The sequence below is a fragment of the Lipophrys pholis genome (assembly GCF_963383615.2).
Source record: "Lipophrys pholis genome assembly, chromosome: 5".
In the NCBI taxonomy this organism is placed as follows: Eukaryota; Metazoa; Chordata; class Actinopteri; order Blenniiformes; family Blenniidae; genus Lipophrys; species Lipophrys pholis.
In genome coordinates, this window is record NC_137628.1 from 27,063,647 (window position 1) to 27,078,637 (window position 14,991).

General features: G+C 41.8%; 1 protein-coding gene across 1 annotated transcript in view; it reads left to right on the forward strand.

Moving 5' to 3' along the window:
• The window catches only part of dchs2 (dachsous cadherin-related 2), a gene marked incomplete at its 5' end in the record, with an annotated part of 29,617 nt that overhangs the window by 8,150 nt on the left and 6,476 nt on the right, over window positions 1-14,991 (forward strand). The window contains 12 exons of the mRNA XM_080464466.1: window positions 42-1,055; window positions 1,152-1,339; window positions 2,164-2,263; window positions 2,399-2,559; window positions 3,651-4,488; window positions 4,999-5,238; window positions 8,624-8,758; window positions 12,136-12,345; window positions 12,730-13,590; window positions 13,676-13,789; window positions 14,448-14,659; window positions 14,754-14,905. Of these exons, the coding sequence (XP_080320592.1) occupies window positions 42-1,055; window positions 1,152-1,339; window positions 2,164-2,263; window positions 2,399-2,559; window positions 3,651-4,488; window positions 4,999-5,238; window positions 8,624-8,758; window positions 12,136-12,345; window positions 12,730-13,590; window positions 13,676-13,789; window positions 14,448-14,659; window positions 14,754-14,905 (4,225 nt within the window). The remainder of the gene's footprint in view (window positions 1-41; window positions 1,056-1,151; window positions 1,340-2,163; window positions 2,264-2,398; window positions 2,560-3,650; window positions 4,489-4,998; window positions 5,239-8,623; window positions 8,759-12,135; window positions 12,346-12,729; window positions 13,591-13,675; window positions 13,790-14,447; window positions 14,660-14,753; window positions 14,906-14,991) is intronic.

Sequence of the window (14,991 nt, forward strand, 5' to 3'; positions counted from 1 at the left end):
ATCATTTCTTAATGTTTCATCATTTTCGTTTGGGTTTTCAGACACAGTGGAATCCATCTCATATTGCATCTCTTCTGGAGACCCCCAGAGTTTGTTCACCATTCACCCGAAGTACGGTCTGATCACCAACGTCAAGCCTCTGGATCACGAGTCTCAGCCGTACGCGCTGCTGGTGCTTCAGTCATACACGGACGCCTCGCCTGTTTACAGCACCACCCAGGTCAACATCACCATAGCGGATATCAATGACAACGCTCCAGTCTTCCCCAAACGCAGCGACGCCGTCACGGTGTCCCAGAACACTCTGCCGGGGACGGTGCTGTTCATCGCTCACGCACACGACCACGACAGCGGTGCCAACGGGAGGGTGCAGTACCACCTGAAAAACAGCAGAAACGGCATCTTCCTGGTTGACAACAACTTTGGAACGGTTATGTTGAATCAGAGTTTAGAGGCAGATCATCAGCAAAGGTACAACCTGGATATCGTGGCGAAAGATGACGGAGAGCCATCTCTTAGCTCCACTCTGACCCTCTCTGTTAACGTCGACCGAACAGCCGCGGAGGACAGCCTGGCGTTTGAGACTTTGGTGTACCAGGTGGAGATCGGTGAGGGCTACCGAAAAGACTCTCGAGTCATCCAGGTGAGGGCGCATCGAACACGGGGGCCTCACACGTCAAACTCGGGCCTCGCCTACTCTTTAGAGGCAGAACCTGGTTTCTCTCCGGCACCCTTTCGGATCCACCCAAAAACGGGATGGTTGTATCTCTCCCACAACCTCGACTACGAGACAGAATCCAGGTATCGCTTTCGAGTGGTAGCCAGAGCCGGGGAGGCCAACGCCACGGCCACTGTGATAGTTCTGGTGTTGGACATCAACGACAACCCCCCGGTGTTCAGCAGGGAGGTTTACTACTTCACCGTGTCAGAAGGGTCGTCGCCACAAGGCCTGGTGGGAACAGTGAAGGCCATCGATAAGGATTCTGGGAAAAACAGTCAGCTGTCCTACATCCTGCTCTCTGATGGGAAATTCTTCCGAATTAATGCTAAAACAGGTACAAATATCTTCATGCACAATCAGTGACAGTAGTCTGTGCTTCATAGTACAGCTGAGCCTCTTCACCCCTTCTTTCTCTTTTTTTTTTTTCCAGGTGAAATCATTAACTGGGTGGCATTGGATCGTGAACAGCACAGCCAGCACGGTCTGAAAGTGATGGTGACGGACCAGGGTCACCCTCGTCTCAACGCCACCGCCGCCATTCACGTCCTGATCACTGACGTCAACGACAACACTCCTCAGTTCAAACACCTGCCTGCCAACAAAGAGCTCAATGTGCAGGTGAGAGAGAAATCTGTCGGTCGTTGGTATCCAGTGGTGCTCTCCACACATTGACTCCATGATATGATGCATTATAAGAATCTGTCACTGTAACAGTACTCGTTTTTGGCAATAACATTTTAGTTACATCAGGCATGAGACTAACATTAAACTAGGAACTCAGGCTTTTTCTCACGCAAAGCTGTAGTTTTTAGTTCAATGCAGAACTTCTTGTGTTTCTAGGTAAAGAGATGACATGACTATGAGAATATTGAATTAAAACAGTTGACAGCTCAATACATCCTATTGCTTAGTCATTCCATGTTTATTAACTACACCTGTAGTTAATAAACATACAGGTGTTTACTCACACTATACTGCTGTGAGTCAAGTGAGGCACCCTTCTCTTATAATGGTAGTTGACTATCTGAAAAGTATGTATATATCACACTTATGGTGAGATAGCACGGCCGTATTTAAAGCTTGCTGCATTTATTGTAGTCTATCAGTGTTACTCCATAAGAGTCAGTTCTAAAACTGCTCTCAGGGCTAATTTACCATGAATTTTTTTTTTTTTAAAGAATTACAAGAAATAAAGCATCCGTTGAAATATTACTATGTTTCTCCCATCAAGGTATTCTTTCTATCTTACTTTCAACCACCTCTCTTGCTGATATAAGTTATTCTTTGGGTGACTTCATTATGTTTTTGATGACGATTTGACATTAAATAAAAGGATAAAACATTAAATTTTTTAAAAGCACAAACCAGATCCAACTCATTTCATAAAATCTTGCTGCAGTATTTTTTTTCACATCCGTCACATATTTTTCTCTCCACTGCAGGTGTGGGCCGGTTCGCCCGCAGGCTCACTGGTCACAAACATGTTTGCCAAAGACTTGGATGCTGGAGAGAACGGAACAGTCGTCCATTCACTGGTCGCACGTGAGTTTTAACTGCGTCTTATGATTTAGAGAACTGAAATACAACGTAAAGACGTGACCCCGGCTGGCGCTCCGTGGTTGTCAGTAATTCTTTTTGTTGTGTGTCACGTAACCCTTCTCTTTTCAGTTGGTTTAGAAGACGACGATCTGGCACACTTTGAGATTGACGGTAAAAGTGGAGACGTCACAACAACACAATCTTTCTCCCAAAACGCCAAACCATACTACACGCTGAGAATCAGTGCCAAGGACAGCGGAGCCGTTCCTCAAGAGGACACTGCAGTCATTCATGTGCAGGTACAATCTCTCCAGCCGTGCTTCTCGACACTGAACTCCTGTAGCCTGAAAAGTTCATGCTTTCCTCTTGTTATTGGCAACAGTGACAATATTCATGCCTCTCTTGTTTTCTTCTACAATTGGGGACTCATCAGAGCAGACACAGTAGTTATAAGCTGTTAAAATCACAAAGAACAGATGTATCTCAGGGGGATCCACAGTTTGTTTGCCATCAAATTATAAATCAGAAAAATGAAAACTTAAAAACAAAAAAAAAACTGTATTAAATTTAAAATAAACTTTTCTTGTCACACGTTATTTAGCCCAATATTAGAGCTACAACTCTATGTTGCTGTCTGACTATTGTCATTATTTTGTACACATGTTTAAAAGGTTTCTTGCCACAATAGAAGAAGACCACTTCAAATTGTAGTTTTAAAGTGTGGGGTAGTCTTGCTTTTTTTTTTTCTTTCCCTAGCATGAATTGTTCCTTTTGCGTTTTGAAAACAACAAAGGAAGTTAGAAATAATTAATTTGAGGGTAAAATCTTCAGTCATTTCATTGAAATGTACATTTGTAGAGCTTAATATCTTGTGAGTATAATCAAAGCAAACCAAAATAATGATTAGATGAACAATTTCAAGCTAAAAGTGCAGAAAGTATGAAGATCATCGACTGGTTACGTCAGTAATTTCTACACTCACAATGTAGAAAAGTTTTGAATAAAAAGTCTCAAGAATTTTTGAAATATGATAATGAAGGCTTCTCGGAAAATATTCTAATACGATAAATTAATAGATAAAATCATCAAGAAACACAAACAGGCTTGAATTACTTTATAAGCAATACATATATGATAACGGTTCACTGTCTGAACTCAGTGGGAAAAACTCCTTTATTTAAGTTAAGTGTATTTTATTGTTTATAGGTCCTAAAAGCCATTATAATAAATATCTATGATGTAAATAACATGAGAAGCTCAGTAAACATAAGAAGTAGTTCTTCACATGAGGCATGATCCGTATGCTAAACCTCGCTATATGAGAAATTAGTTCTGGGCTTCATTATTATTATATAATGTAATATATCACTCCTTGAAATCCCTCCTACAGATTCTTGGATTAGACAATCTGCACGGCCACTACGACCACCAGATTGTGAGACGCTTCTCGGTGAGGGAGGACACGGAGCTTGCGACTGTTATCGGCTCTGCCAGAGTGTCAGATCAGGGGAGATTCCTCTACTCCATTACTGAAGGTGACGGCAGCGTCCACTTTGGCATCGACTCCTCGTCCGGCGACATCTACATCAACCAGCCGCTCGACTACGAGGCCGCCGTGCAGTACTCCCTCACGGTCCGTGCTGAGGATGTCGGTCGCTCTCCGGGTGCCAACGTGACCGTGCTGGTGAGCGTGGCGGTGGAGGACGTGAACGACCACACACCCTGGTTTCCCGACAAGCTGGTGGTGTTCGGTTTGAAGGAGGATGCCGCTGTGGGATCTCTGGCGTTCGCTTTTCACGCCAGAGACGCAGACGGGACCTTTCCAAACAGCGCCCTCCGTTACGCTCTGACCTTTGACACGGGCAGGTCGTCGTCGCGCTTCCCCTTTCAGATCAACCCCTACACGGGGAGCCTGACCGTAACGACGCCCTTGGATCGGGAGAGCACCCCCAGCTTCGCCTTCACCGTGACCGCCACGGACCAGGCGAAGAGGAAGAGCGAGCGCAGACAGACGTCAGTGACGGCTCAGCTCTTCCTGCTGGACGTGAACGATAACCGACCCGTGTTTGTGTCGGCGGACTCGGTTCAAGTGATGGAGGACGCAGAGGTGGGCAGTCTGCTGCATCACTTCGTGACTATAGACAGAGATCAAGGTGAAAATGGGATCGTCTCCTTCTCTATCATGGATGGAAACCGGAGAGGAGTCTTCACTCTGGAGGAGAAAACAGGTGTGTGTTTATGAGAAAAATCCAAACAAAAATCAACAGAATTTTTTTTTATATTCATTTAGTTTTCATTTGTTGTTTATGTTCAATTTCTAAATATCAACTTTTGAAAATAAATTACGTTCTTATCAAAGTAAAAGCATAAATACATTGACACGTACCTGCGGAGAAAGCAACCCAAGTAAGAAAACTTAAACTACACTTTATCAAAATCAAAACAACTGTGTGGCAATAAACAGTGATGAGGTCATTATAAATGAACAAAACATAATAAAGTTAAATCTGTGTAATTATCCAATTATCAATTAAAAAAAGATTATTTTCTGTATAAAATTATTTGGTAACATTAGAAAGAATCTCTATATATATATATTTTCAGTAACCTTGATATTTTCTGATAATTCAATAGTTTCCTAGAAATCATTTCAAACCACACAGTCTCATTCTTTCTCTCACGTTTCAGTATTTCTTTGCATGTTGTTTCTGGTCACCATGGCGTTCCCTCCTCTTCAGGCCTCTTGTTCCTCTCCGCTCCTTTGGACTACGAGATGCAGCGTTTCCACCGTCTGACCGTCCGAGCGACGGATCATGGCCTGCCCGCGCTCTCCTCCACCCAGACTCTGACGGTGGAGGTCGGGGACGTGAACGACCAGCCTCCGGTCTTCACTGAGTACAAATACAACGCCAGCGTGGCGGAGAACAGAGACCCTGGAGAGCCTGTTATCAGGGTCTCTGCCACTGATGAGGATTCAGGTAATGATGACTATGATGAATTTCATGTGGTTGGGAAGGCTGTGATGGCAGCCATTAATATTTATTATATGGTTAGTATTTATTCTAAAACAATCAAGACTACAATATAAATATACATTTTGTTTAATTTTATCCCATATCGCATACTGGATGTTGTTGTACAGAATATAAACATGGTTGTGAATTAGTTATCATAATTACATATTACAGAAATATTGATATTCAGCATAAGCGCATGATCTTGAGGTTGGTACTGCTTTCAAAAATAGGTATACAAATAAAAAAAAATAAAAAAATACAATATACCTTTGTAATGTGCACAAAGTATTTTAAGAAACCATTTCGCCATTTTCCATATCGTTTAAGATGCATGACGGAACAAACAGAGACAGTCACACGTGTGGTTGTGGTGAGGAGTGCCTGCTATTTGGAAGTATCGTTCATTAATATGTCAGAAGCAGTATTGACAATAGTACCAGTTCATTTTCAGTTCCTCAAAAGAAGGTGTGATGTAGAAGTGTTTACACTATATGGATGTTTGGTCTCTTTATCACTCAGCTCTTATTTCTAGTGTAGAATCTTTGTTGGTCCCTTTGGGCAAATTACTTCCCTGCATTTTAAGGCACACCCGGTATAGTCTCACAAACTCACATTCACACCCAGATGAAAATCCTAATCTAAAAGGCGTGTTTTTAGACTGTGGGTGGAAACATGCAAACATCAGAGTTGACCCTGTGTGGTGTTTTACCTCTAACTACCAGAAACGGTAGTGTGTGCACATGGCGCCTAGATGGCAGCACGAGCATGTGTCCTGGAAGCCGTAGACAACCACCAAACCACAGAACAGTACACATACACATAAATAATCCCAAATGACGGTGTAATGTTAAGATTACGTTAGAATACATGGATTACTTTCTCAATAAAATAAAGTGATGAAAAGAGGAAACTCCTCTACAGCTTTCTGTTCAAGTAGGAGTACAACAGTCTGCGCTTATGATTGTTAACTTATTGAACCACATGAGAAAATACAGCCAGCAGCAGCATGGCAGAATGAGCCCCTGCCATGTTTTGGTTGAACTTTAATGTTGCTTAAACTCAGAGCTATCCTCATCTTTTTCTTTTTTTTTTTTTTTTTTTTTTTTTTTACTCCATTAGCATTTTAATTGAAATCAACCCTTTTCTCTGTTGTTCAGGTTGTGTCTTTTTCTTGAGCTCCATTTATTGCGATCTCAATCTGCACATCAGCCCTGTTTATTTTAACACATCGCGCTCAGGGCCTCCTGAATCCCTTTTCGTCTGGTCATGTTGACAGTGGAAGTCTTTTTAAATGCTGAAGGCGGAGGGCATGTGGCAGGAAGATCTGTATTCGGTGGAGGGGGGGGGGGGGGGCTCAATGGGAACTAACATTCTTGGGGGTGAGAATTGTCCAAGAACAGCAAGCACACGGCTCTTCTGGGAGATTTGAAAGGTCCTCTCTCATAATCATTTCCATAATCCAAACCATCTGTGCCAATAGGCGCCGTGTTTTCATCTGTCTCTTCAAATCGCCTCGTCTGGCAGCTCGGCCCACTCTCCCACCAGTCTTATTTGATTATCATTTGCTCTGCATTTTCCCCCTGCAAACTCTTCCCCCAAGATGACCGTTGTTTGGTGGCTGCGTCTGTATCTCGTGTTTCCGTGCAGGAGTCAGTCAGGCGGGATGCGTAAGATCAGCGAGTGTGACAACTAAACTGTGTACTTCTCGGTAAAATCCTGCTTTGAGCATGTGTCCATGTGCGTGGTGAGATTCTTTCGGTTTTGGTACAACTTCAGGGTTACGGCGACACAGATGCCGTTTTATAAGATTTGATCACGGGGCTCTGCTGAATCTCACAGTTGTTAAATGTTTCCATCAAGACATCGAGGAATTCACTCTTTCATGTCCTCACTGGGTGGACATGTCGAATGAGCTTACACGTAATACAAAACATTGAGTCTGGCTGAAAGACGAAAACATTTAGAGCCAAGTGAAAGGTGGTGCACATTCTTTCAGGGCTTTCTGTGTGGAGGTTGCATGTTCTCTCTGTGCAATGGGTTTTCTAAGACATGCATGTTACTTGCATAAGCTGTGCTTATTTTATGCAACTCTAACTTGGCCAGAGCGAGTATAGAAGATGCATAAATGGTTAATATGTGCATATGTGCTGTAACTGCATTGTAATCAATGTGATGATTAGCCACATAAACAAGAGATGTATTTATGAAGCACTTAAAATGAAAGAAAGACAACTGCTGTTGCTGAACTTAAAACTATTTTATATTGAAATGTTTCTATACTGAAAAGAGGATTTCTGTTGCAACATGTCATTAGTTTAAAACTAACCTGTTTCAAGACGCTGTAAAACACAGCTCACGTTCCCTATTAGTGGGTGAACATTGCAATGCTTAGGCGAATTCTGCTTCACAATGATATGAAGGATAGAGAAGTGACCTCGCTTTTTTTGTCAATTTTTTTGCCTAATGTGGTTGTGTTTTAGTCATGTTTGGAGGATTTAAAAATGGTATGTATATTTTTTTTTAACCATAGCTCTATATTTACGCATATTTCTTATGACACAAAGGGTATGAAACGATGCACTAATCCAATTTGATGAGATGAGCAGTCCCTTCTATCAGAGCAGTTATAATTTATTAGACATAAACAATGGCAGTGAAGTCAAATGAACCTCAACTACACATCACTGATGCTTCCGTGATCATTTTTTTCCCCCAATACTGCTGTAAACAACCACTATTGTCTCTCATTAGACTGCAGTCCCTTATTATCCAATATCACTTTTTACTGACACTCCAAACTGTAATCTTCCTGTTAAGATAAGGTAAAACATGCACCCTGTAGCCCACCGTGACCAAAGTCTGTAACATTGATGTGAACTTGTTTCCTTTGCGTGACGTGCGCAGCCAAGCGCCCACACAAAGGTTTTTAGCCCGTCTGTGAATCTTGAAGGTAATGCATTACATCAGCTTACACTTCCCCCGGAGGGTCTGTTTTCAATTAGAGCCTCAGATAGAGACTGTCTGAAACGGAGGCAGCCACAAACATGAGCTCACCCTGATGAAGTGTGAAGTTTAACCTCTGACTGACAGAAATGTTGAACCAGCTCGTGTCTAATCTGAGTCCGATCAGCCTCGCAATTAGGACAGTTTTATTTATTTTCTTCTAACTCTTATAATCTAACAGAGAAGATTCCTTAAGAGTAGGTTGATTCTGTTTGGTGCGTTGGGATTTCTGCCATGACAGACACTATAAAATGTGACGCACGACCATCATGGTTGTTGCAGCTTTAGTATGTGGTTTGAAGTGTGTAAATAATGTTCCTGTGGTATTTTCCCCGTCCCTCAGAGGAGAACGCGGTGGTGTGGTACAGTCTGCTGCCGGGCCCCGGGTACGAGCTCTTCAGCATCAACCCGTACACCGGTCTGATCACCACCACCTCCTACCTGGACCGAGAACAGCAGCAGCATTTCACGCTCAGAGGTAGAATACACACCCACACCCACCCCCACACCCACACCCACACCCACACACACACACACACACACACACACACACACACACACACACACACACACACACTAACACAAGTGTTTAGCTGTTGTTTCGACAGACATTGTGGGATTGACCTTTGACTTTGACTCAGATTTTTGCTGATTTCATCGTCACGTCAGTTAAAGACAGGAGATCAACAATAAGTGCTATCGCATGTCTTAATGCAGAAGCTTCCACTTCAGTTAAAATAAATTTACATTTTGAACTGAAACACTTCATGTCATGTTGTGAATATTTAATAACATCACAACAAAACCAGGTCACAACCAATAATGTAATACTGAGTAATAACATAATATACTATGTACTAATTGTGTAATAATTTTAGTCATGTTAAATTTAATAAAGCCAATAATGTAATAACTTGTCAATAGTGTAATAGGATTGAGCTGTTATTTGTCATAAGTTATTACATGACTGAAATAAAAAAATATTTCATAATGTAATAAGTGCGGCCAAGAACTGCATAATAATTCTTAAATAGGACTGCATTTCTTGGAAATATTTCTCAAACATATCGTGCTATCATGCTCTAGCTCTTAATTATGATTACACTTTTCTTCTTTACTACTTTATTACATTAATGGGAAGTTATTACATTATTAGCCATTACTACATTAGTGGTTGCGACCATACATATACAATTGTAAAATGCAAAGAAGCAAGTTTTGCGCAATTCAGCTCAAGTACAACAGATTGATGACATTACAAATTTGTTTTTCTCCATTTAATCAGAGCAGCAAGCAGCAGTTGTTGTTTCAGTGAGGTTTGACAAGCATGACAATATAAACAGTCCAATCAGTGAGAAATATCTTACGGGTTTTAGTAATCACTACATGGACAGATAAAATCTAAGAAATGATTATGGGACTTCAGAGTTCATATCCGTCACCTGCATGATCAATAGCAGTGATAAGAGCACCCTTAAAATCCTATTTAATGGCACGTCTAATGGTGATAATCCAGGGAGAGTGGAGTTTAAAATATGAAGCATCGCCTCCAAATTGTAAAGATTCACATTTCTAATAATGCTGGTTCTAACTCCACACATCCACTGCGGTGTTTTTCTTTACCCACTCTGACGAAACACATCTTATACACCTCCAAAAGAAAGCTCAACTCACTGGATGAAATCCTAGTAGCTCTCTAGTCTCTACCAAACACGGGCATTTCTTTCATTTGCGACTTCTTTCTGTTTCTCATTCCCCAACCCTCTCGCTTGTCATGCCTCACAGCCAAAGTCATAAAGAATTCAAGGTCTGCCTTCAGCATTAGGGCGGCGTTATTCAGCAGATTGATTTATGTAAAGGAAACAGTCGACTTTTAAAAGGCTGGGCTACAGTATATCTAACCTCTCCACACTGCACTGCTGCACCCTTCGTCTTTTGAAGTGTTTGCTTTCACTCTCACACGGGTACACACAGTAATTACATTCAGCGGTGTTTAGTGATAAAAATGCTTTCAGATGTTTTATCACAATATTTGCACAGTCATGAGTCTGATGAACAATTAAATCCAATAATAAAATAGCCTTTAATAACAGGAAAGACCTGAATGTTTTCAAGTTGTGCCAAAATAACACAGAGCTTGTTGGGAAATGGTCAAATATGTACGGACAATTTGCTCGCTGGCGGTGGATTAATATGGAAAGAAATAAAATACCAAGTTTCTTTTCAGCATACGCTCGAAAACTGTGTCTATACACATTATGTTGACAGGCGTTTTCTTTGTTTTCTGTAAAATTTGCTGTAAAGTATCTGAGATTTTTAGCATCCCATATGGAAAAGGTAAAAAAGCAAATAGTCTAAATCATTTAAACGAGGGGTGTCAAACTCATTTTACTTCAGGGCCACATACATGATATGATCTCAAGTGGGCCGGACAAGTAAGTAATGGCATTACAATATATAAGTAACTTTAACGATAAATATCTGTCTTTGTTTTAGTGAACAACGTAGTAATATATCATTAAGACGTTCATATTTGATAACATACCTATCCTTTTACAACAGCAATTTTAACAATACGCTTCAGTTCACCATGTGCTTTACAACTCATTGGTCACAATGGATTTTTATTACACTATTTACATCTTCAAAAGCATAAAACATTTGGTCACATGCTGCTCCAACTCAAAAACAAAGTAGGCTTGTTTGCATTATGCTCAGAATAACTTGTCAAATTCAAGAAATCACCTTTAATGTAGGCGCATTTCTACATCTGTGTAATAATCCTGATCACCTGAACTGACTCCCTATATAATACAAACTAAAGTGGAAAGATATGTTATATGCCAGTGCGCCCCTGGTGGTCAATCGAACGTTTTGTCATAATTTGTCATATGTCATAATGTCATAATTTCTGGCAATTTTCATTCTGTCGGCAAGATTGGACTGGTTCGTTTCACTCAATAGTTCACTAATCGCTGAAATTATGATAAATGGTGAAATTGACAATGCTTTTTCAGCATAAGACAGTTAAAGTTAGGGCCTATAACTATTGTTATCCTCATCAGTATGACACAGCCGTCATTTATGTTTAAAGCAACTTTGAACATTTATCATAAAATTGTGATACAATCAACACTATTTCTTTAAGAGGTATGTATGTTACTGTTGTTGTGTGCTGAATCTCCACGCTAATCCCAAGTAAACAAAGACAAAATTATATATATATATTAAAAAAAATAAAGATTAAGGAGCTATGGGCTCAGTTAAATATACCTTTGATTCCCAAAACTTTCATGAGCTTCATAAAAGGAATAATGAGTTAATATGATGCAACAATATTATACAATAAACCAGGCAATGAAACTCAAACCTGAAAGACATTTTTGAATAGAGTCATTATGTCTTTGATTTGAATTTGAGGGTTTTTTACTGTAAAAACTGGAATAAATGTTACATCACAGGACTACTGGCAATGCTAAAATAATGTTGTTATTGTTTTGCACCACTGAAGCTGCTCAGGATTCTGTTGAACAGTTCACCAACTGCACCGAAGGACCAGATGTTGAAGCGAACAATGTAACCAAGCAGGACAGAAAACAAACGTAATATAATATTCATGTGGACAGTGGAAAATGAAAAAGTCATACGCACACAAGAGAAACAGTTATATTTGTCAACAAAGGTCAGATGAAGAAAAGTCTAAACAGTGAACACTGTTAGTATTTCAACTACTGATAGCCGTCAGTGGCAGAAGTCATGTTTATCAGTATTTGGTACCTCTTAAGTTAAACTCTTGACCTCTTGGTGGCTTTTTCCTGTAAAACAGAGTGTGATTGATATTTTTTCTGTCTGCAGTCCAAGCTCGTGACAGTGGCCCGCGGCCTCTGTCCAGCACGGCCACGGTGCTCTGCTCTGTGCTGGACGACAATGACAATCCTCCAGAGTTCATGCAGTCGTCCTTTCAGATCAGCATGCCAGAAAACCTTCCTCCTGGGATCATCCACATTGCGCAGGCCTCCGACCCCGACCATGGAGAAAACGGCACAATACACTACTCCATTGTCGGTAATAAACAAAATGGTTTTTTTCCCCTCTTTTTCCAAGTTTTCCTTTCTCAGTGTTTCCATTTGCTTGAGGTTTACAATGCACCTGATTTGCTGAAAATGACTGAAAGTGCCCGTTAAAAACAATTTTTTTACTGTCATAGATGGTTTTTCTTATGAATCGAGTCATTTTTCTTTACCTTGAAAGAAATTAGTGCAAAATTGTTATCCTAAATGTTCAATGCTGCAGCATTGTTTCAGTGCTTAATGATGTCCATTTATATTTGTCAGCACAGTTTCATTAGAACTGGATGAAAGCATGAAACCTGTAAAAATCAGGCCTTTATTTAAAAAGAGTGGGATTTCTTTCCACTTCTCACGTCACCACGTTGCTGATCTTCCCCAGGTGAGGACTACAGAGGCCGGTTCACCATCAACAGTCATACAGGCGCTGTCAGCACCACACAGGTCCTCGACCGGGAGGAAACACAGAACTACTCGCTCACCATACAGGCCCGTGACTATGGTTCCTCCCCACTCGGTTCCTCCACCCAGCTTCAGCTGGTGCTCCTGGACCAGAACGATAACACACCCTCCTTCGGCCGTAACAGCTATCACGCCTCCATCAGCGAGGGCCTACCTCCAGGGGCCGAGGTGCTGCACGTTACTGCCTTTGATCCTGACGAAGGCTCCAACGGGGACGTGACGTACTCCCTGACCGAGGACAGCAGCCAGGGGGCCTTTTCGATAGACTCCTCCACGGGAGTGATCCGCACCACCAGGTCTCTTGACAGAGAGAGCAGGGCTCAGTACACACTCAGAGCGGTGGCGACCGACAGCTCCTCTCAGGGACCTCTGAGCTCCGTGGCGTCCGTGACCATACAGGTGGAGGACGTGAACGACAACATACCAGTCTGCGAGCAGAACCCCTTCAACGCCTGGGTTTCCATGAGGACTTTGCCGAACCAGATCCTCGCCACCGTGGCAGCAATAGATGGAGATCAAGGCGAGAACGGGACGATTCGGTTCACGTTATCTGATGAGGAAAACCTATTTGACATCAACACGGAGTCTGGAGACATTTCACTGAGAAGACGAGTGAGAGCGGGTTTCTCCGGGAGGAAGCTGCAAGTTGAGGTGTCAGATCGAGGGCGTCCTGCTCTGACCTCCACCTGCCTGGTTTTCATCCATCTGAAGGGAGAACAGGAGGGACTTCAGTTCTCTAACAAAGTGTACAATGCCACTGTCAAGGAGAACAGCAGAGCAGGTATGTTTCTTCTACCTCTGCTCCAGTTGTTTTCACCATTAGCTCTTTCAACTCTTCACTTTCCCCATTTTCTTTTCTCACCAAGGCACTTGGATTGCAAAAGTGGAGGCCAGTGACCAAAACAACAGCAGACTGAGAACCACATACACCATATTCAATGGGAACGAGAATCACATTTTCTCCATCAACCGTCACACAGGTGCTTTTGCAAAGACTTTGCTTTTGCTCCTGCCTGTTATTACCATTTCAAACATGTTTAAATTCAGTTCATTGTCTATAATAAACAAATGGTATTTGTGTTATGTATTTATTGGAAGTTCTTGCTTTCTTTCATCACTCAAATTGCGCTAATAACCCAAATTACCAATCACTTATCTTTTTTCATTTTCCCAGAAATACCCAGAAAATAAAATTCCATTCCAACCATTTATTGTAGTAATACGCTTACAGAATTGCACGTTCGGCTCTTGTGGTTAGTCTCAGCTCCTATGCTAAACAAGTATTTTGAGAAAACTTGACTCTGCTTCAGGTCAAATGTATTTTTTTGGATTAACGTCTACATCGAAACCAGGACACAGACGTAGTTCAACACAAAGACGCAATGTTACACTGACGTGCTGAACGTTTACCACAAGAGCTTGAACCTAAAAGCACTTCTGTCGACACCTTTTGTTAACACGTTGAGTGTTCTGTTTTGCTTTCCATTACTTGTCCTTCTCTTTCCCTTTATTTGTGAACAGAGGCCAAAGAAAAAAGTGCTCATGGCCAATGTTCAACGAATCCTTAAGTGTTTGTAATGTAATGAATATAATGACATTACAGATGATTAGAAAAAAGACGTCTCCTCTTTGATCCAGGTGAGATCCGAGTGCAGAAAGACAATGCTCTGGACTATGAGGTGAGCCCTCAGGTCCAGCTGGTGGTGCTGGCTGACAATGGGCTGCAGACTGCTCACTGCAGGGTTTCCATCTCCCTGCTGGACATCAATGACAACGCACCACAGTTTGAACACGGCAGCTACCGAACAGCTGTCTGGGAGGGGCAAGTGCACAACACCTACATCATGCAGGTAATCCCTCAATGTTGGATAACCCTGTCTCATCGTACATTTGCTTCCTCACTCTGATAGTCCTACTGATTTTCACCGCTTCACATCCTGGCAGGTGTCAGCGTCTGATGCCGACAGTGGTCTGAACGGGCAGATTGAATACTCCATCGTGTCTGGGAACAGCAATGACGCGTTCATTTTGGACTCACTGCGTGGCATCCTTGCTACCAATGTTCTGCTGGACCGTGAGATCATTCCTTCATACAAGTATGCTCAAGTTGGCACGTCACATAGTCCTAATCAGTCTTTTCATGAAATCACAGTGACTACCATTTGAAGAATGACTAATGGTA